Genomic DNA, 21,705 nt, shown 5'->3' on the forward strand with positions numbered 1-21,705 from the left:
CTTATCGTACCGCTACTGTAAGACATGTATATAACGAGGAAGCAAATCTAACGTTTTAACGGATGACATTTCTTCGTTATAATAAGATCCGTTGAGGCCGTACTGCTTATGCTGAGTGTGGATATGGCAGAATACTGCAAGATCGTTGACGTATCTTCTCGTTAACCGATGAATTTTGGACAATCGTTAAATTTGCGACTCGTTATACTAGAGAGGTTCTGCTACACGGAACTACGTACCAAATTCCGTGTCAACTGCAGTGAAGTTTGACACGGATTTTTCCTACGTTGCACCGGTTCTGCTGTACGTAGCATGCTCGAAGCATGCACGAACACCCCGCCACATGTACTCGATGTAGCTCTGTACGCTCACTTTTCACACGGAATCCAGTCCGTGTGAAGCGCGCTTCACACGGAAAACGGTATGAAAAAATCCGTATCAAACTAAATCCCGTACCGCGGCAAAGTTTCCATACGTACTTTGGCACGTTTTACCGTGTGGCAGAACCTCACTACTAACATGTCTTACAGTATTGTGTCAAATAGTAAGTTTCATTGTTTGTGTGAAGCGAAAATGTTCACATCCGTTTAAAGCTAGTACTATCAAGCACTGCGGCACAGAGGCAGCTCCTAAAGCGGATACCGGTGAGCAGATGAGACTAACCCTGCACCAGGGCACAATGGAACTTTGGTCAGAGACAGAAAACCCCATTCGCAGCATCCATGCATGATTGTAACTAAACACAAAAGAAAATGTCACAATTCGACCAGGTTTCAGCAGGAAAGTGTACAGAAAAGTGGTGCACCCACTGGCCGGATCCAGGTAATGCACATGTCCATGCTGTCCTGAGTGCATAAGTAGCATAGTAGAGCATAGCACATGGACAAGAATTGAAACAACCCTGTCCTGAAAATGAGCATGCACCAACCCACACATGTGCACACGCACACACACACTAGCACACAGACAGACAGACACACCCGACCACATGTGGGGAAAACAGACAATTGAGTGTTGATTGCCACCACCTGTTGTACCGCTCATGATTAGTACTAATGGGGAGAAGAAGAAGGTCAGAGGAGATGAGGGTCATCGCGGATCAACCGCTTTGCGAGACAACATCAATCGCGGAGGCAGTATTACGCAATGAGAACTGATCATGTCGCTCAAGGTGCACACAGCACTCGATATGGATGCTAAAAAGAAGAGAAAGAGAAGGCGAGAAAAGAAGCTCAGTGGGGAGGAAAGTCACGTTGGTCATAAGAGGAGGATGAAGCTTATGATGCTGATGACGGATATTTGCAGAAAATGATTGGCAGCGGGGAATACACCGAAGTGGAGTAGCAGTGATTAAATTAGATGCCTTACATCGGATCGTGCTTATCAAAACAAAGAACATTAGAAGGACAATGAAAAGAAGCGGAACAAAAAAAGAGAGTCTATTATTGTTTATGTACAGCGACAAAAAAAAGAAAAGAAAAAGAAAATGCCCAGCATGCATGCTTGACACACAGCAACGTCATCTGAGGGGAAGCCTGAGTGAAGACATCAAAGCGGAGAGTTTGCGATTAGCTGTCTCAAGCGGCACGTGCAAAGCCGGAGGAGCAAGGCACAGCTGTGCCGACCAGCCGAAACTTTCCTTGGTTAGGTTTGGAAGCGAGTCGTCCCGTAGCATGTTTTGGCCGCCTTAGCTGCCGATTTCCTCTATGTAATTGGAAGGGAAGAGACCAAACTGCAAGGAAAGAGGAAAGAGAGACAAGCATTAGCCACTCAGACGAAATGAGTTTGTGAAGGCACCAAATCTCAATGTCATTGCAGAGAAGACATGAAGACCTGGATTTCATTGGAACGCTAATTTCATTAGTCTCGTTTTGCCACCCGCATGCCCGTTTATGCGATCAACAGGGGTGAACGTATGCAAATGTAAAGAGAGCGGCACCGTTTTCTCACCTTGCATCCATTGCGACTTCCATACCACCAACCAGCAGTGGCTGTTGTCTTGGAAATGATTAGTATCTCACATTCCTCCTGTGACACAAGAGAGAGAGAGAGAGAGAGAGAGAGAGAGAGAGAGAGAGAGAGAGAGAGAGAGAGAGAGAGAGAGAGAGAGAGAGAGAGAGAGAGAGAGAGAGAGTACGTACGTCATACAAACCCCATGACTAAGACAGAAACCTTGATGAGAGGAAACTACACACGGACAACACCGCTAGGATATTCTTCAACTACGCTCCTCTGAGTTCCAGTGGTGATTGTGAACGAAACTCACCTCAATACTCAGTTCATGTTCTGTCCGTGCCTTGAAGTCGTACTGCGCTATGCATTTGCTAGTGGTGTCACCGAACGACTGCAGCAGTGTGGTGTTGAGACCCGGGAAGCTGTGCACCAGTGTGCTGGTCTTGTAGTAGTGGATCATTTCCTGCACAGAGTACACACGGAAAGGGAGCAAGGAGAGGGACAAGAACAACATTGGATACAGCGTGTACAATCTACATGTCCATGTATACCGTAGTGTCTTGTATTGAAGCCGGTCTCATATACTAGTAGAGTCCTGATTTTCAAGATGCACTGTCGCCACATAAGCGTGCTTGTATAATGTAGTGTTGACATACATAGAAATACCTGTCTTGTGTAAAAGCCTGTCTCATGTAGATGCCTGCAAAACTTCCCCCAGATAGTCATATAAGCCGCGGCTTTTATACACGACTTTACGGCACGTGCACATATCTACAATGCGCAACACCCAGCCACCCAGGAGTGGCCCAATTACAAGGACTACTAGAGCAACAGCTACTGGTGGCCATCACTTGGGACGATACACACAGACACATGCCAAGTGAAGCGTTAGCTAGGCAAAGCAAGCTATCACCTAGTGGGATCAGAGGATAACGGCTCAGGTATGAATGTCAAAATCTGTCCGGAATGCCTTTCAAGTTTCCACCAATCACACGCGGCGTGACACACCAGACTCCGACATTCGAAAGAAACAGCGACAGGTCGTCTGAGCTCTCGACTGTGTTTGGCCGGTATGGGAAGACTCCCTTTTAGGGACCGGACAGGCATATCACACACCACTGGCAAAGACAATACCAAGGTCTCTGGCAAAATATGCTAGTGTTCCGATGACAAATGCAAACCAGACACCTGATGAGACACCTGATGACACAACGAGCATTTTGATTTTTTCACAGCGAATAGAATAGAGTAGAACCAAGAGTACATAACCCCCAAGAGTGTGCAACTGCCTGCACAACCTCTATGCTGTGCTGCGACGGCAGAACTTCACATCACGTGACATGGTTCAAAAGGTTACGCTGGTAAACAGTGCAAAGTGACCACAAGAGAGTTGAGCCCAAAGCTGGGTTGCGTTCAACCCTGTATCAATCATGCACAGAGTGCAAAAAATGTGTACGGGCTCATCACGTGATGTGAAGTTCTGCCATCGCAGACTCCATAGCTGGAGTTGCACACTCTTGGGGGCTATGTACTCTTGGTAGAACATAAAAGCGGGAGCCATCACAATCTTCAAACACACAAGACCCGAGACATGGCATAGCCTCTACAAGCACGTCAACAGAAATGCACCGCGGAGCTGGAACAGGTGTGCTGAGCTCACCGGAATATCAGAAAATCTCTTGGCGGCACTGAGGTAGACCTTGCCATCCTGACCAACAATCTTGATATGTTTTCCGGCGTTGTACCTGATCATTGACACAGAGAAGAAGGATGCAGCAGACAGAATACACTTAGCATCCAGTGAACAATGCCAACAGCAGGATCCTGAAGCAAGAGCAACAAAGAATCTTGCTATGTGTTGGCTGAGGATGATAGATTACCGAGAGCGAGACAAGGGGGTTAGCAAGTAAGGAGGGAGAGAAGGGCAACTCACTTTATCGACAAGGCGTAGGTGCCAGGACGGGCTTCACTCTCCCGGACCAGGAAGACACCGTTGGCGGAGTAGAGAAGCGAGGAGTCAGCCCCTTGCCGAGACATTTTGCCAACATACCTGCACCGTGGACAAATCATGGCATTGACATTACAGCACAACAAACAACTATATTCTTGCTGTGCACCGAAAATTCTGCAGTTATCAAGAAGAAAACAGACTATTCCTGGAGAAACTCAGAAGATTTGGTAGTCCCAAATAAGCTCAGCAAGAAGCAAAAGCGACAACAAATTACACGATGTGTGCTTGAGTATGCACTTGCCACAGCGCCCAACAGAGGACAGCTGTGCTGCACAGTATACAAGACGCGACAAGACCGCACAAACACATGCCAACAAACTATGCCAAAAGGTCTGATCTGTCTGGAGTCCCACACACCAGCCACAGTAACGGGGGAAAGTCCCTTACCAAGAGTAGGACGTGAGGGATTTGCCACGCGGTGAAGATGGCGGCAACGAGGGACTACCGGGACTTCCCGGTAGTGCCGGCGTAGGGGGCAGTGGTAGACTACGTCTGTGCATTCGTACACGCACACACACACACGGAAATGTACACACACACACACGGAAAAAGGTAGCCAGAAGGCAAACGGTCAGTAAAAGACACTTGACAAACGCAAACACTCATGTTGGAGACGAAGCCAGACTCGGTATAGACTCGATGGTGCTCCACACTACCAAAACAACTTCACAAAAATCTGAGGACGCGGCACACACCAACAGTTGGATAACACAATGCACTCATCAAGCATCTACTTACTTTTCTGAGACAGCGCCGCCACCACGATTGCCACTGTTGAATTTCAGCTCGGTGTTCTCGTAGGAGGTTTTCTGCTGCAAAGTCCAGAAAACAAGCAGTTTGTCCAGCATCAGATCTTGTGCAAGTCACATCATACACTCAACCCTCTATTAAGTATTATCAAGCTGCCCTCGTCTACCATACACCGCCTTCTACTGGGCTAGGTAATATGTACACACTACAACCACAACTCACACCATTATTCAGCCTGTGTACGTTTCGTCACAATTTTTCCGGTGGCTGAGTAAGGTCTTGATGTAGAAATGACGTCATTGCGCAATGGAGGCGTATGCCTTGCTCAGTTATCCTCAGTATGACAGGTTACACGTGTGCCATGCGAGCAGTGTTCTGAGTTAGACAACCTCGCAACGTGCCCGCATGTGAGAGGGTTGATTGCAAGTGTATACCAGAGAGAGAGAGAGAGAGAGAGAGAGAGAGAGAGAGAGAGAGAGAGAGAGAAGAGAGAGAGAGAGAGAGAGAGAGAGAGAGAGAAAGAGAGAGAGAGAGAGCGAGCTAGGGAACAGATTGGAACACAAGGCAGTCAAAGTGATTCCATGCGATAACACTACCGGGTTAGAGCAACACCACGTGAGTGCATTGGCGCTCTGATCAAGTATCGCTGGTACTTACACCGCGCGTTCTTGCTGGGGCCGACGGACTAGCTAACTCCTCCAGTTTACGCTTGGTAAATGCTGCTGGGAAGGATCCCGTCAGGCCAGTTCGCGTGTTCGTGCCCTGGAAGACGAATGAAAGAAAAGGAAACAACAAGATGGCACTGGGTTATGCTCTATGATGTCATAAACAGAATTCTTCTACGGAAAAACAAATCCATCGAATACGTCTTCCTTGAAGGAAGAAATATTCTTTGGATGAACGTTCCACTTTATGACACGGGCGAGCAACGAATGTAAGATATGTACCGTAAAGTACCGTTGATCCCCCCCCCCCCCCACGCCATGTCGCTTCCCAGCTGGGTTTTCGGCCGGGGGCGGGAATTAGATCAAGGCTGTCAAGTGCAGTACGATGTACAACAACGTGGAGGATCAGACTCGATGTGCTGGATCGTGCACATTTTTATCCTGGATTGGCACGTATTGTGTACAGCAGGGCATGCGTCGGTTCAAAATCGCATTTCGTTGAATAAGCCACAGTCGCTTCACAGGTAGAACATAGACAGGGTGCGGGATTAGAGAGGGGGCGGATCAACGGTACTTTACGGTATGCGCGGTTGAGGTCCAGCCCAGAGGTTACTGGTTTATATCCCGAGGACTATGATCACAGAAAAGCGCACCCGTCGTTTTTCTCCTTACTCCTCTTTCATAGGGCTCTGAAGTGTGCCGCGTGTTGCTGTCCGGCAAAATAGGGACGGCGAACTCCTGAGAATGCAAACAGTGGAATGGTGTAGACCCCAGCACAAGTTGCAATGTTGGCGGTGTGTGTGCGAGACAGACAGGCAGGCAGACAGGCAGAAAGAGAAAGAAGAACAGAGCGTCGACATACCTCCCAGAAGTCGGCACTTGTAATAAAGGCATCAATCTCATCACCAGGTTGAAACATCAGCGCCGGTAATGAGCCTGTGGGCGGCGGAAGACCTTGATAGCTGCAACAACAACAACAGCAACAGCAAAGAATAAATAATTCAAAAAACAACAACAACAACAACAACAACTCTTTTTGGCCACTGGCTATCGTGAGAATAAAGACTTGATTTGAAAACAACAAGTGTCAGATACCCTCCAGCCATTGCAAAACCAGGGAGATCTACATCCAGAAAGCCCTAAAGAATTTCTGATAGAGCCAGTGGCCCACGGACTACCGAGCACACCGGTATGTGCATCTCACAATGTATGCAATACAAAGGATATAACTAGTCAGGTGTGGCACCTGCACACACGCACGCGCACACACACACACAAGCACCAGGACACTAAAAACTCACTTCTGCATTGCTTGAACTATACCGCGGTTTCCACCCCCTGCCCTGCGAGCCTACAGCCACCAAGAAGCGCACAACATCCAAACCAAGAATGTGAACAGGGCACAAAGAAAACCGTACAACGCACCAGAAGAAGTACACAAATGTGATTCGGGCGTCCGTGCTGCTCGGAAATTAAAACAAAAACACCATGTTGTAAGTCTGGGACTGATTCTCGTCATTGCAGCACATTTGGCCCGGGAGAAAGAGTGAGAGAGAAGGAGAAAGAGAGAGATAGAAAGAGAGAGAGGCATTGAGATCCACAAACAAAAGAAAACAAGACAGGCGGAGGAAGTGGGCCGGAATACCTCTGGCGATAAGGTACTGCTCATCCACCTGTCCTTAGCCCGCGACACCGTGTTACGCACATTCGGACCACCAGCAGCTGTGCAAGCAAAGGATGAGAATACACACAGAAATCACGATCATAACAAGCCAGGTCTTTGTGCTCGCGATCCAGACTTCTGTTTCATTGACAGTCAACAGTTTCAGTGGAAGGGGTTTGCAATGTGTCCTTCCACTGAAATTGATGCGATCATTCAACACATCACAGGGAGATGGTGTCCAAAATAATTGCAGTATTCAGTCTTTCATATTATGTGGTAGATCACTCAATGAGGACAACACACCAGTAGACCGTGACCTGGAAGCCATGTCTAATGTACATCAGATGGACAACACACAAACTGCATTCCATTTGGAGATAGCGAGACTTGAAGTTCAGTGTAAAAAAATTCACGGCTCACGTGAGACTCGGCTAGAGACAGAGCTTTCCGCACCCGCTGCAACACCCTCAAAGATTAAGGCACATGCAGCTCCTAAAACGGCGGGAGGTGAGACTCCCTACAAAGTGTAGCAGAGGCACGACTCGTATCCGGGTAGATACGGTACATGTACTTACAGAGGTGAGCGGACGACTGGCCACCCTGGGCCTGGCCGTGGCACCTTGCAGTGATGTTGGTCAGACAGTCGCCGTGCACAGCGTTCTCACACACCGAACAGCGGTAGCCCTGCAGGATAAGACCCCTGTGAGCACACACGAGACAAGCACCACACGCATACACATTGTATTGGCTTGAGACCATCAGCATACTGGAAGAGGATGAATGGTGCTGGGAGCAAAACAGACCAGATAGCTCCATCACCAGAAAGAAACTCTACAGAGTAGATATGAGTTAGCCATACTGACAACAAGATAACCAGCTCTCTCTCTCTCTCTCTCTCCATCGATGCATTAGTGTACGTGTGTGGGGAAAGGACGAGCAAAAGTGTACAAATGTGCAACGCCCCAAGGGTGGAAGAAGAGGAAATAATTATAAGTTTAGCGCAAGGGCCAGTGCATTGCACGTCGTCGAGCCACACGTTCACAACCCAGTTCATAGGCACGGAACATACCACATCAATCGCCGACAGACCGAGCATCGTTGTGTCTGGCAATCGAATGTAGTCAGGTCGAAATTGTGTCCACCTGCAACAATCACACATGGGCAATACGTTCAATCAGCACAATTCTAGCAACTATACTCAGGAAAGATCGCGTGAAAACAAGTAGTTTTTCTCAAGTGGCTCACTAGCAGGGACACTAGGTTGCCAGCAACTTCACATGTTGGCACAGTGTGCACACACACACCCAAATATGGCATGTGCACAACATTCATATTCTGCAGCTGTTCAGCCCCGAAATGAAGTGGCGTGACTGCGGCGGTAAGACTAAATGCAGAAGGTGGTTGCCGCTGATGCTGGAGCCACCGTCTTCTACGCTCGCAACGCTAGATCATGAAACCTGCCCAGATTGGGTTCACATACCATAGTGCATGTGTGCGTTCAAAGACCCAACGCATACATAATGCAATAGCCAGCAACGTGCAGAACAGTTGTGGGAATAGTCAGGCGGTGCGTGAAAAGGTTAAAAGAAGTAACTTACTGGCCGAGGGTCCAGTTTTGTTGATGTTGGACCTAGAAGATCAAGAGGACAATACGGAAAATGACAGCGATTACTCAGGCTGCACAGTATTGCTGGCTTCAAATCATGTACTTGTACTTATTTGTACTTGTTGCTCACTGCCAAAACTGGTCACGTGGGTCTCCCCGGGAGAGAGACTCAAAAGGAATCTTGGAAAGATGACTCAATTGGCTATTCAACTCAGTGGTACTAAAACAAACTGGCACAAGAGCATTGGAAACCAGAAGTATTCTACTGTGCGCATGGGGGGAGTCTTCTCTGACAGAGCTGTGTGCATGCTGCAGTGCTGACAAGCACGGGCAGAGAGCAGAAGTGCTGATGGGTGCAGTTTGTACAGTGCTGCTCAATGAAATCCAACCGTGTCGCTCAAGTACGCTCCGGGCCGGCGTTGCGCAGCCCTAGACCCGTGAACACTTGGCTGCAAAATGGTGCATGCGGCGCAAACTTGAGCGACGCGACTGGATTGCATGGAGCAGGACTGTGCATGCGGCGCTACAGCATCAGCTCAAACAGTGCTGTCGGGTGGATGACACTATTCAATGTTACACATACAGTTGACACAAACACACAGTCTTCTTTCACAGAAACAGAGTGCAATCTGCTATCACTGTCTTGCAGTGGTCGCCGGCCAGATCTTCTAGCCAGGAGTACCATAGGGCAAGATGTCCGCGCTATGATACTATCCAGACACGTGTTGACCAGATCAGTACAGTGGGTTTGAACATTGGAGCGCAATGCAAACAGCGACGCCACGGAAGACTCTGGCTACGCTGCTGCCTCAACAGATAAACTTACACAGCATTGTTCACCAGCTTCAGCCATTCGACCTTGGCCTGCGCTGTCTTGGCGTAGAACAGGCAGCTGTTTGTTGCCGCCGTCGAGGTCCTTCCCTGGATCTGGAATGCGAAAGAGAACTTGCCCTTCACCGCCGACTGCTGCATGTCCTCAAAACCATACTCATCCAGCTTGAGGATCTTCTTGAATGTAAAGCGATCGCCCTGAGATGACAAGAATAATTTTGCAGAGGAAAACATGCAAGCAAGGTAAAACAAAATGCCAGCGAGTAGGAAAAAGTCAGAGTCAACCTGACATCTGCTAGCACAAGAATCGTGCAGAGAAGCGCAATGCTGAGTCAAATCCGATCGGGCAAACCTCCAGTACTAGCTAGCCCTCTGATAAAGATTCCGTGAACCTGGTTGTTGATCAGTTGGCAAAATGCCGGCTATAAGCCTGCTCACTGTATGCATGTAGGTACAATACGATTTGCAAATGCTTTCTTAAATACACCCAGGAGCCACTTCTGTGCTTATTTTGGCAAATGGAAAGAAAGTTATGCTCCTCACATCACACCAGTTGTATGGTGGCCTTGGCGATGGAACCAACAAAGACCGACAAAGCACTCCATGGCACCTTCCTGGCCAATCTCATTCGGCCACCGAAGAGACCCTCAACACCACACACAGTCACCGAGCCACACAGCGGTCACAGGCATTTATCACAAGGCTCTCTTTGAAACTGGCCAGCTGCACACATCACAGGAATACCACCGCAAGACCAACCAATTCTCGAGCACACCGGGGCGAGATGCTGCCACAAGCTGACAAGCCAACAGGCTTCACCACTGGCATATTACAGTATTTACTGCATTATTCCTACTGCTAGCAAGGAAGCACACAGGAATGAAAGGAGACAGACGACTCACCTTGTTCTTGCAAATGATAAGCACCTTGTCGAACAGGAAGGCGTATCTGAGAAATATGAACACACAAGCACAACAGCACGGTTATAAGTGGTTCGGTAAACAATATATCGATCATCAGACGGAAATGGATGAACTTCACATTTTAACCCATTGAACGCTGATGACGTCTATAGACGTCATTGAAAATGCCCCCCATGCGCGGGATGACGTCTATAGACGTCATGGGATATATAGTGATTTCTGGCACTGTCTGGTGTGTAAAAGCACTGTTAGTCAGTTGGATCATGATCCTGCCTCTTGTACGATAGGTCGTTGGTACGAATCCCGCTTGGAAATACTACGCGTCTTTTTTTCTTCTCTTTTCAGCGATCTTTCAGCTGCAATTTCACGCATTTGGCGTATTTCACGCAATTTGAGCAAACTTGCGTCCCCTGTTGTGATGCGCTATTCTTTTTGGGGACTGTATCGATTCTGTCACCCTGTGGTTGATAGTCTTGGCAATCATTTCCAAAATATTTGAGGACCCCAGTTGCCAGAACCCTGGAGTTTTAGAACTTCCTATTGGCCCTGTTTTTAGCATTTTATATGCAGAGTACCAAAGGCAAGGCCCAGTAGCGCTGAATGGGGAGTTACAGTATACTGTAAAAGCAGAAATTTTCGGTGGTGTTTTATTTTCGGTAACTTCGGTGCCGAAATTTTTACCGAAAATAAAACGCACCGAAAATGTCGGTATAGTACTAGTACACTTACCTGGAACGCGGGTTTACCGAAAATTTCCCTCCGCCGAACCGCCGATTTTGGAGAATACCGAAAATATTACACCACCGAAAATTTCTGCTTTTACAGTAGGTGCTGCCAAGAGTACATAACCCACCGGAGTGTGCAACTCCCACATACCCTGCTGTCCCGACAGAATTTCAAGTTGACGCCAGTATTTATGACGCAATGCTCCTTGCATCAGTGATTTACAACATGCGTACGGGTGTCAACGCATCACGCGTTTTTCTTTGCAATAATCTGTACAGGATCAGATCGGCTTCGGTCAACCACAGGTTCCGGAATCGTCTGATAATCCCGTGTACAGTGCGCTGCGCATTGCAGCATCAAAATGACGTCAACTTGAAATTCTGCCGGGACAGCACCCATAGTCGAGTTGCACACTCTTGGGGGGTTATGTACTCTTGGTACTGGTAGTAAGCACTCATCACTGGTCAGCATCAACACACACAGTTCCTTACAACATCTCCACAAAGAGATCATCACCCTTCAGTCTGAAGGTCCAGTGCATGCTGGTACTGTATAAGCGAGTGTGAATCAATGCAACAATCCGAAAGTACAATTGGCTTATGCGCACAGTAAGACCGTGCGTTCTACAATCTGGCGGCGCGGCATACTCCTGCCATCACCGTCGCAAGAACAGAAACAGGAACTATCTCAATGCTCTCCCCAGAAAGCAATGTACATGAGCGGCACATACCTTGACTTGGGCTTTGGGTCTTCAACGTTCTTGATTCTTACTTCACCGTCGAGCAGTGACCGACCATAGGTACTCAAGTTCTCCCCCTACACACACACACACACAAACCAGAGCAGACATAACAAATAAGTTATTTGTAAGTCTGTTTCCTTATAACTTTATAGCTGATATAGTTGTCTACTTATACCTGGAACATGTAAAGTTGCAATTGCTTTCAAGTCTACTCACACAGAAAAAGCCACAGCCAATATCCACAAATACCAGGATCACTACGAGCGATGCGCCTCACCGGTAACATGGACATGGGTGTTTCGCACTGCCTTACCTTATAGTCGAGAAGACTGGCCTGAATTTCCCGGGTTGTGCTCAGCGCCTCGATGTCACGCTTGATCTCATTCACGCTCTTGGCAACGTCCTGCAGGCACGGAAGCAAGGAAAGAGTCGCGTCAAATCTCAAAATGCAAAAACACAGTGAACCCCGTCTAAGCCGATCGCTCAGACGCCGCCTCCGTGGACAGGTGGTCACCTTAGAAAAAGGTTTTAGGACTGGACATATCACGCTTTTGGTCTTAGTTGTAGTGGTCCCTGGGACAGTTGGTTTACTGTACCTGTCACATATTGACCCAGTCCACCGATCAAGCAATAGAGTTACAAGGCAAAGAATTGCTCGCGAAAAAAACTAGGTGCCGAGCATTTCGTTCAGCGTGCCGTCATGGCTGTTCACTGGCTGGACTGGAACAAGTTTCAGCGGAAAGGGGTGAAAGAGGGATGGACGGAGAGCAACTCATGCGCTTACCTTTAACGCATCGGAAGCCTCTTCCAGGCCGGAGATATCTCCGTAGCCGCATTTGCCGCCCTGCTTGATCAATTCCTACAAGACGAACAGTCGGACAATTGGGACACAAAAAACATTTCAGCTGGATATAATCATTTACATGCTGTGGCAATCGCATGCACCTGCACTTCGCCAAATCCACGATACCGGGCACTGTGCTATGGTCATTGCAACATGTTCAGACGTTGTTTCAGTTCACAGCCTACGAGGCTAAGGAATCAACCAGGACTACTAGTACTTCAACCTGGCATCGCAGTGCAAAGGACCCTCCGTACTTGTGCGATTGTATCTCTTCAGTTAGACCTTATACTGTCAATGGTCAATGTACAGAGCAGTTTGCGGCGATTTATATTCGCGAATGCGTGATGGTCGTGAAAATAGCGACATTTAATCTGTAGCGAAAGTATGCACGAGTACGCACACACACACTCTCTCGCACACATGCATCAAAGGATCTGCTTGCTGAGATAATCTTCGTTCAAGCAAACACCCATGCTCAAACACACATGCGCAAGAAAGGTGGCATAACGCGTGTCATGCAGGCCTCAAACTTACTCGGAGCAGTAACGGATACTTAAGCACACGCTGCATAGGTACGCTCAACAACTCCTTCAGGTTGAAACGCTGTTTGGATGCTTTCTTGCACGCCTACGTCATGAAGCGGTCACACAACACAGCAGAAAGCAAGAAACGGCTTAGCAAACACAATGAGCCCATTGCTCAATGACGTAAATTGTACCGTCAACACGCCATACAGCCACCCGGGCATGGTCGTGCGGGCTGTTGAACAGCGCATTGCTGATCCCAGCGTAGTCAAATCCATTACTCGTGCAATCCCTATTATTTTGGAAATGGGCAATGAGCTTATACCGGCGGTACAAAACTACCAAACACGATCAGTGTGAATATCAGTGCAAGCTTTTTTTTATGAACAACAGCTTTCAGTGAGCGACCAGTAGGTACGCACTGAAGGCCGAGGAGACGGTAACAAGCCATTGCGCAGTCGAAACACAACGTGTAGCAAGAAAAGCAATTTCTTGCAGAAGCAGGCCACTTACATCTAACGTCTTGGCCATGTCAGGTCGATCCATCAATTCTTGCACCTGATAACACAGACAAGCAAACACACACACACACACACAAACACACACACATAGTATCCAGGTGCACCCAAAAGCTCAAAACGGATCGAAGACAATACGCATTTGTTTATCCGAACCATGCAGCCCCGCCCTTCCCTCCCCGCTCCATCACTGACTCAGTACTGGACTTCAGCCATTGAAGTCATTCATTTGGTAAGTTTGCTGCTAGGCACATTCCGAACACGCACACACACGCACACACGTGTATGACAGACAACAACCTCGGCACAGTAGTGGATCTCAACTAGAAAAGCACGCACACACACACATGCACACACACACATGAGTGCACTTCAGTGCACTGCTGCACTGTCACTGGCGTCCTTACCTTGGTCTGGCTAGGGGGCAGGCCAGCGCAGTAGGTACCGTAGTTCACGAAATCGTCCGCCTGCACACAAACAGTAAACACACAGATACAATAGCGGATTGAATAGCACGTACAACAAAACCTGTAACCAAAGACTCTCGTGACTAGCGACCAGCCTGGTACTACAGACCACTGAGCCAGGCACGGACGGTCTCACATTCATATAATCATGGTTGTGGGGTGCAAACCTCTAACTAAGGACCACCTGCCACTAAAGACCGCTTGCTCTGGCCCCAAGGGGTGGTCGTTAGTCACAGATTTCACTGTAATTTATGTACGCAAACTATGCTGTACATTGGGCAAACATGGACCCCAGCGAGGAAAATAATCTTGTACATTGTCAATGAGGGGTGATCCGAAGGGAGCGGCATTTTAGAAAGCAATATAGTCCGGGCACTGGAGTGCACCCGGGGCAAGGAGATGAGGATTAGTTCTTACGTGTTTCAGAAAGCATTTGCTGATGAGCTGAGCACCGGATTCGACCTGTGCTTCCAACATGGTCAAGAATCCAGTATGCACCTCGCGTAATTCCTACACAAAAGCAAGGAGGATAACAGGAAAAAGAAGCAGCACCATCACCACAAGCACAGCGAAACAGAGATACCCGGCCGGGGAACATTGCAGTAGGAGTAGTAGTAGTAGCAATAGTAGCGCAACTAGGGCTGAGTCGGGTAGCATTTTCTTCGGGTATCGGGTCCGGGTAGTTCTCCACGGGTAGCACGGGTACCCGATCGGGTAATGTTTCCATGGTAAGACCACAATGCACACCGGTACCTTCCTTTGCGCACTCGGTAGACATGCGTGAATTATTTGTACATGTACACTGTACATGATGTCATCTGCGACTTCGGGTTTTCGGGTACTATTCGGTACCCGTCTACCCGAGGTCCTCACGGGTAGCACGGGTACCCGTGAGGACCTCGGGTAGACGGGTACCCGACTACCCGTGCACACCACTAAGCGCAACACATAGCAGCAACATAAACCACCGCCACCATCACCACATCACAAGACTTAGTACAGCCAGGATGGCATGCACCAGGGCGGTAGCCAGAGGGGGGGGGGGGGGGGGTAGAGTGTTGCAGTCCCTCTTCCCTACTCTGATTGCTCGATTTTTGTTTTTTTCACTTCACGCAGCGAAAATGCAGCCACGAATCGATCGCTCCGGGTGGTCTCTGCATCTCTCTTTCGTGACAAGGCAATAGTGGAACATGGAAAATGGGTGAACTGTTTGCTTCCTCTGCCCCCCCCCCCCCCCACTAGCACCCTGATGCACCATATTGAAATAATCAGGAGATATGATTCGCAAGACCATGAATCACTCACCGGTAAGTTGATAAAGATGACATCGCGGCTCTTCTCATCCAACAAGTTTGTCAGAGGATTGATGTAGTGCTCCGAGAGGATGTTGAGCACGTCAACGTAGCTCTTTTCCGTCTCCACAAGCTCAGCAACAATATGACCTAGCTTTTCCGGAAGACCTGGATTGAATATTGTCGACATGCGCACACACACACACACACACACACACACACACACACACACACACACACACACACACACACACACACACATGCAAGTAGAATGTCAGTACGGTGGCAGCAGCGTTCCCATTGCAATAGATCTGAGCCAGCGTTGCACTTTCTGCTTCCTGTAGAAGTAGAGATCTTCAGTGATCAATTCTTTGCCCAGCTAGGGTACCGGCTAGACAGTATTATTAGTGCCGACAAATGCAGCAGACCAAGGATATAGCTGTGTGTAAGCTCGTGCGTGTGTGCGTGTCGGTGTTTGTTACTCCCGCACACACCTGTCCACATGCCCTCCAGAGAACCATTCAACAGAAAAAGGCAAAATGTACCAGCCACGAAAAGAGGCAAAACGCAACGGCACACATTGCACCACTCACCCGCAAATCCGCCACCCTTCGCCGTCTCCTGTGCCGTTTTGCTGAAGTTGACGAGCGAGCCATAAATGTCCTCGTCCATTTGTTCACTGGAGTAGACGAGTTCTTCCTCCGGTACCATATTCTCGGCTTCTCCGTAATCTGTCTCATCACCAGGCTGTCGGGACGAGCCTGTTGCCTTGATTGTTCTGCAAAAAGGACAGCGCAACACAAATCAAGACACGATTAACTTGGCGTGTATTCACTGCCAAGACAAACCAGGTGTGACTGGCAGGTAGCTATTCGGGAGTTTTCGCTCTACGTAATTATTACGCATGAAAATCCGTATGTCGTATGCGCCGGGGAGCGAGGGCAACTTTCATACGTAAATCTCTCTACGGATTTCCGCAGGAAAGCTGTTTCCTACGTAGGGCTTTTTGAAATATTTTTCGCATTTTCCGGACTTATCCATGGCAACGTTCAAGCTGCGCGAAACACAAGGTACACACCACGTGGAATACAACATGGAAAACGCAGTTCCGGTTCGTGGTGCATGGGGCGGGTGCATGCAGCCAACCCGTCTCCAAAGCAACAAGGCATGCTTAGCAGTCGTAGAGCGAAACCCAACAGCGCAGATTTTACGTAAGAAAGTTACATGCAGTTCTTACGTTATTCTCATACGTATTCCGTAGCGCGAAACCTTCCTATTGGTAGCAGGCGGATGAGATACAATGCGCATACATGCAGCTGATTTATGCAGGTGGGGTAGGGTGGGGGGGGGGGGGGGGGTGGAATTAATATTGCCAGTCTGGCCAGTTTTGCCACACAGAACTACGGAGACGCGTTTCAACTGCAACACCTGCTTGTCTCCTCAAGACACACAGCCCTGGTCAAGTGATCGTAACATTCCTCGGTCGCTAGAACAGGGTGAAAACAACAGCTCTCCAAGAAGAGGACTGACAAGTTCCCACCGGTACTTACAAGGCGACGTTTTCCAGATCGCCGTAAATATCCTCCTCCACACTCTGGTTCAAATCGACGCTACCGGCACCCCTTGGGAATGGCCTGCACCAAACACGAAAGAAACCCACAGAGAACGAGAAAATTAATACAGCAAAATATTTCGGTAACTAGCGTCCCGTCATAGAGGACAACACAATTATCACAGAGCTCACCGTATACAAATTTTAAAAGGCGAGTACAATACAATACAAAAACAGTACAATATACGTTCACAAGAATGAATACGCTGTGCTGTATGTGTACAGCACCAGTAGCATTAAGAACAGATGCTTCTCTGCACCTTACATTCATAAACAATCTACAGTCAGACCTCGCATAACCGCACACATCCGTTTTTCACAAAAAAATATCCGGATAGGCGAGGGAACCGGATAATCGAGCACACACACTGTATGTATGCATGACATAACTATGCTGAAAATCGGTAACCAACGGTTTTCTTCCGAATTGCTTCCGAATTGCGAGGGATCCGGATAAGCGAAGTCAGACTGCACTTGAATGTCTAATATGAGTACAATACAATGCAAAACAGTACATTATGCATTCACACAAATGAATACGCCATGTTGTATTTTCTAAGGTACCAGGCGTATCCCGAACAGATACTTCCCCGCACCTTACATTCATAAAACATTAGCTATTGTTTCATGCAAGGCAGCACAAACTGAACATAGAGATTTCCTGCGGGAAGAGCGCGGATTGTGTTCTGGCATAGTTCACGCTGCACGGCATACAGTCTACACGAACACATCGACTTTGGAATGTGTTGTACAAAGTGATATCGAAAGCAACGCTTCGCTACTCTCCACAGTACATATGATGCATACAACCATGTCAACACATAACATGCGCTTTACATCGCATAACCTCAAAATAGCTGAACAGTACATCTGTTTACCGAAATGGCTGGCACTATTCTGATTACGTTTTGACCAGAACGGATAGCATCACTTCGTTCTGTCCATCGGCAAATCATCGGAAAATACTGAGGCTCTGCCCAGTGTGACTAGAGAGCCAAACTCATGGAACTCAACTGGAGTGGAATGCGTACTGGCGTTTCCATTCCTGTTGCAACTAGAAAGCCCGTGAAAGTTTGCTGTGAAGTCTGGTGCCTGTGTGTGTGTGTGTGTGTGTGGTGTGTGTGTGCTCCCGGATATTCCGCCAGACCAGAGATGTTATGTCACACCGGCGTGCATGCTCCTCTCCCTCCTCCTGGGACAACGTCACCTTTACGGCAACGGGTCAACAGGACAGGTGTTTGTGTGTGTGTGTGTGTGTGTGTAGGTGGGTGTAGGTGGGTGCATATCAGAAAGCAATGTTCCCCAGCACTGTGTGTGCAAGAGTTCCTGTAGCCTAGGTACATGTACAAGAGGTAGGTACATGACATTGTACAAGAGTTTCTGTTGGTGCATGTACCAGATGTACAAGAGTTGCATCTACAAGAGTCACTGTGGGTACGTGTACAAGAGTTACTGTGGGTGCATGTACAAGACGAGCGTACGAACGGAGAGAGTAAAACCATGCTCATGTCGCCACTCAGACAGTTTGCGGTTCGCAACTTCACGAAGTTAGGAACAACATTCTCAAGCAGACATCACCAGCACATGCACGAGCAAAACTTACTCCAATCCCAAGGCCATTGCGGCCTCGGTGCGGGAGAGGGCTGACAAACATTTCACAACCTGCAGCGGGAGAAGCAGGAATGGAATTATGCAGTACAACAAACACACACACAGCATCCTTTCAAGCAACTTGCAACTGAAAACGAGCGTAACACCAAACCACGATTATTGAACAGATGATTGAAGGTTCGAAATTTATCAGCTTGCACTTCGGCCAGAAACCGAGAAAAAGAGAAAGACCTCTCCGTTCACACCTAGCTGTTCAAATGTTACTAAAATTGTTCGGAAGGTGAAGGTTGTGAGAAAAGAAGCATGACACGTTCCTCGAAAGCGGCATGCAGATCATGCGGGTGTGGTGGATTGTGTGCGGGTGGTGCAGAATGCAATGTCCGTGTGCCTTACCGCAGAGAAGTTTGTCAGTTCGAACAAGTCGTTCGGCTGGAACAGGTCTTCATCCTGGATCCCGAACGCCACACTGACGCTCAGCAGGAAGGAGTTGATGTTCTGAATGCATTTGAACTGAACGCAGGTACAGCAAAGACACCGTCCGTTCGCTTAGACTCAATCGCAAGAGGAAAGGGGTGCTTTGCAAAATATTTGCTCACACTGCATGAGCAGCACACATTTACGGAAAGCAGATCGTGTGGGGATTCGATGGACGGCAGTCGTTGGACAGGGACACCTTACCTCCAATGTAGCTCTAGGATGAAAATGCTGAACGGCGTCTGGTATAATCTTATTCAGCAGCTGACACAGGAACACTCCATCTCGCAAGCAATTGGCAAAATCATCCAGACCAGCATCTGGACGAACGCCGGGATGTCCTGGTGGAAAGGTTTTCGCCTGGATCATCCACTGCCGCGCCTCCTGCCACTCCATGACTGTGGCCGTCCGCGTCCTCCTCCACCTCCACCAAAACTACAGGCCCACTGAGGTCAACGTGGAAACTAAACCAACCATTTGTTGGCAGATGACGGGTGGTGAGCACTTCTTGAACAAGTATGAGAAACAAACGACGACATGCATGACTGACTAGACTGACGATAAAACTTTGACACAGCGGGAAGGAGATGCAAAAATCGCTGCGGTCCGGCACACATACACACGTCGCTGCTGCCAGCTGCAGCGTGCAATGTCTGCGCATATACCAAACATGCCCATTACATGCTCAGGCGCGTGCACTCGTACTCGTTATCGACGAGTTCGACATGATCCACAAGTCATGTGACCTCATTCACAGAGCGCATGCGTACTCAGGCTTGTGTAGCGGCTCACCAGTCTGCACGATCTTTTTCAGACAGGGAGTGGTAAAAATACCGACTCCCTCAGTCCCCGTTTCAGACATAAAGACAGTACGAGAACGCTACTTCGAAGTACAGCTGTACATAAAACTTTTTTTTTATTAGGGCATGTTCGTTTGGTAGGATCGGGATCCCGATCCACCGGATCCACTTCGCACCCTTTCGATTAGTCGAATCTGGATCCGGATCCTTCGGATTTGGATCCGATCAACCCACCTCGGGGCCGGGGAGCAGGGTTGCCCGGATCCATCGGATCCAAATGTGACCTTTGTACGTATATGGCGGGTAAAAACCATTTTTGTACACATTGTGATACGCACACGTGGATATAGAGCTTGTTGACTTTTTGTACGACGGATCGATATCGCGGAGGCGATGAGTACGACGTTCATCCTTTGGGGTGATTTGTGAGCGCCTACTTTTAGGTTCTGCTAGCATGCTATACGTGAAACGTAGAGAAATCACGTAGAGAGCAGGTGTCTGGGTTACGTTAGAGTCTACGGCTTCGCGTGTTTTGGCTCCAGATTTCTACGCGGAGATGGGGTTCTCTACGTTGTGGCACACGCAGAGAAAATGCGTACGGATTTGCTGGGTATTGATCAACTGCATGCAGAAAACTGCAAAATATGGAAGGGGAAATTCCCAGTACACATTCCACGTGACTTCTCTAGGTGAAACGTAGAGCAGAACAGCATTTCTTTACGTTACGGGAACGCGAAGAAAGTTCGCGTGATTCTTTGCGTCGCGTTCCCAAAACGTAGAGCAGAACCTCCCTATTGTCAACATGGCAACAGTCAAGGTCCAATATAAAGTGTTCAGTTGAATCTGAAGGATCCGATGGATGTGAGATTATTATTATTATTATTATCAAATTTTTGATAGGGCAATCCCCACAGGCCTAAGGCCTTCTTACAGGGTACCCTAGAAATGAAAGTACTGAATTACGGAATAGGTGCAGTGAAGAGCATAAGCGGACTGCAGCGGGGAGTGCATTCCAACGGTCGGAACCGATGAAAGAAACTGAAAAGAGACCGAAACGAGTTTTAGCTTTTGGTAGAGTGACAGACGAAGATACCTGGGAGCGAGTGCAGGAATTGGTACGAGTAGAAGTAGAACGAAGGCAAAAGCAATCAGTAAGGAGAGTAGTAGTTAACTGATTCAGGACACGAAACACTAAGATATAGAGTTTGAACTGATAGCGCACAGACAAAGGGAGAATGTGATGGCGTGCATTAACAAGGGATACGTCAGAAAAGCGAGGCATACTGAACACAATGCGTAGAGCTCTATTACTAAGACGGACTAGACGGTCATGAAGAGTTACTGACAAGCAATGAGCAAGATCTCGATCCTGATCCCGATCCTTACCAATCGAACATGCCCTAAGGCACCCATTTTGATAATCCAGGGGATGGCCCACGCCGGCGCCTGGTACTGCCACTGCATAAATCATACGTAATGACAAACGGCATCGCAAATGATTGACAACAACAGAATACACCAAATCAACATTTTTCTCTAGAATACGGCCAACCAATGCCTTCAAAAACACGGAACACTCCTTGCCTATCATGCCGTTGGTCGCAAATACCAGAGGGGTGAATGTGCCCCGATCGATCTGATTCACTCGCTCTGCGTAATGCCGCTTTTTTCCCGCTCATTGCGCTCCAATTGG

At 48.2% G+C, this 21,705-nt stretch overlaps 1 protein-coding gene across 1 annotated transcript; it reads right to left on the reverse strand.

Annotated features, from left to right (window-relative positions):
• Positions 1-1,004: 1,004 nt before the first annotated feature.
• On the reverse strand, positions 1,005-19,793 carry LOC135829624 (proto-oncogene vav-like). Its single transcript, XM_065342023.1, has 29 exons — positions 19,417-19,793; positions 19,132-19,248; positions 18,731-18,789; positions 17,066-17,149; positions 16,109-16,293; positions 15,529-15,683; positions 14,641-14,733; positions 14,164-14,223; positions 13,752-13,796; positions 13,249-13,341; positions 12,655-12,729; positions 12,184-12,273; positions 11,859-11,944; positions 10,382-10,427; positions 9,475-9,677; positions 8,641-8,672; positions 8,112-8,184; positions 7,618-7,742; positions 7,025-7,101; positions 6,681-6,730; positions 6,242-6,341; positions 5,372-5,476; positions 4,703-4,776; positions 4,352-4,456; positions 3,887-4,003; positions 3,614-3,698; positions 2,267-2,416; positions 1,951-2,028; positions 1,005-1,732 (listed from the first exon to the last, which is right to left on the reverse strand). Exons 1-29 carry the CDS (start codon positions 19,606-19,608, stop codon positions 1,688-1,690), a joined length of 2,799 nt encoding a protein of 932 aa, XP_065198095.1. The 5' UTR covers positions 19,609-19,793; the 3' UTR covers positions 1,005-1,687.
• Between the last annotated feature and the right edge of the window lie 1,912 nt (positions 19,794-21,705).

The sequence above is a fragment of the Sycon ciliatum genome, chromosome 13 (assembly GCF_964019385.1).
Source record: "Sycon ciliatum chromosome 13, ocSycCili1.1, whole genome shotgun sequence".
Classification (NCBI taxonomy): Eukaryota; Metazoa; Porifera; class Calcarea; order Leucosolenida; family Sycettidae; genus Sycon; species Sycon ciliatum.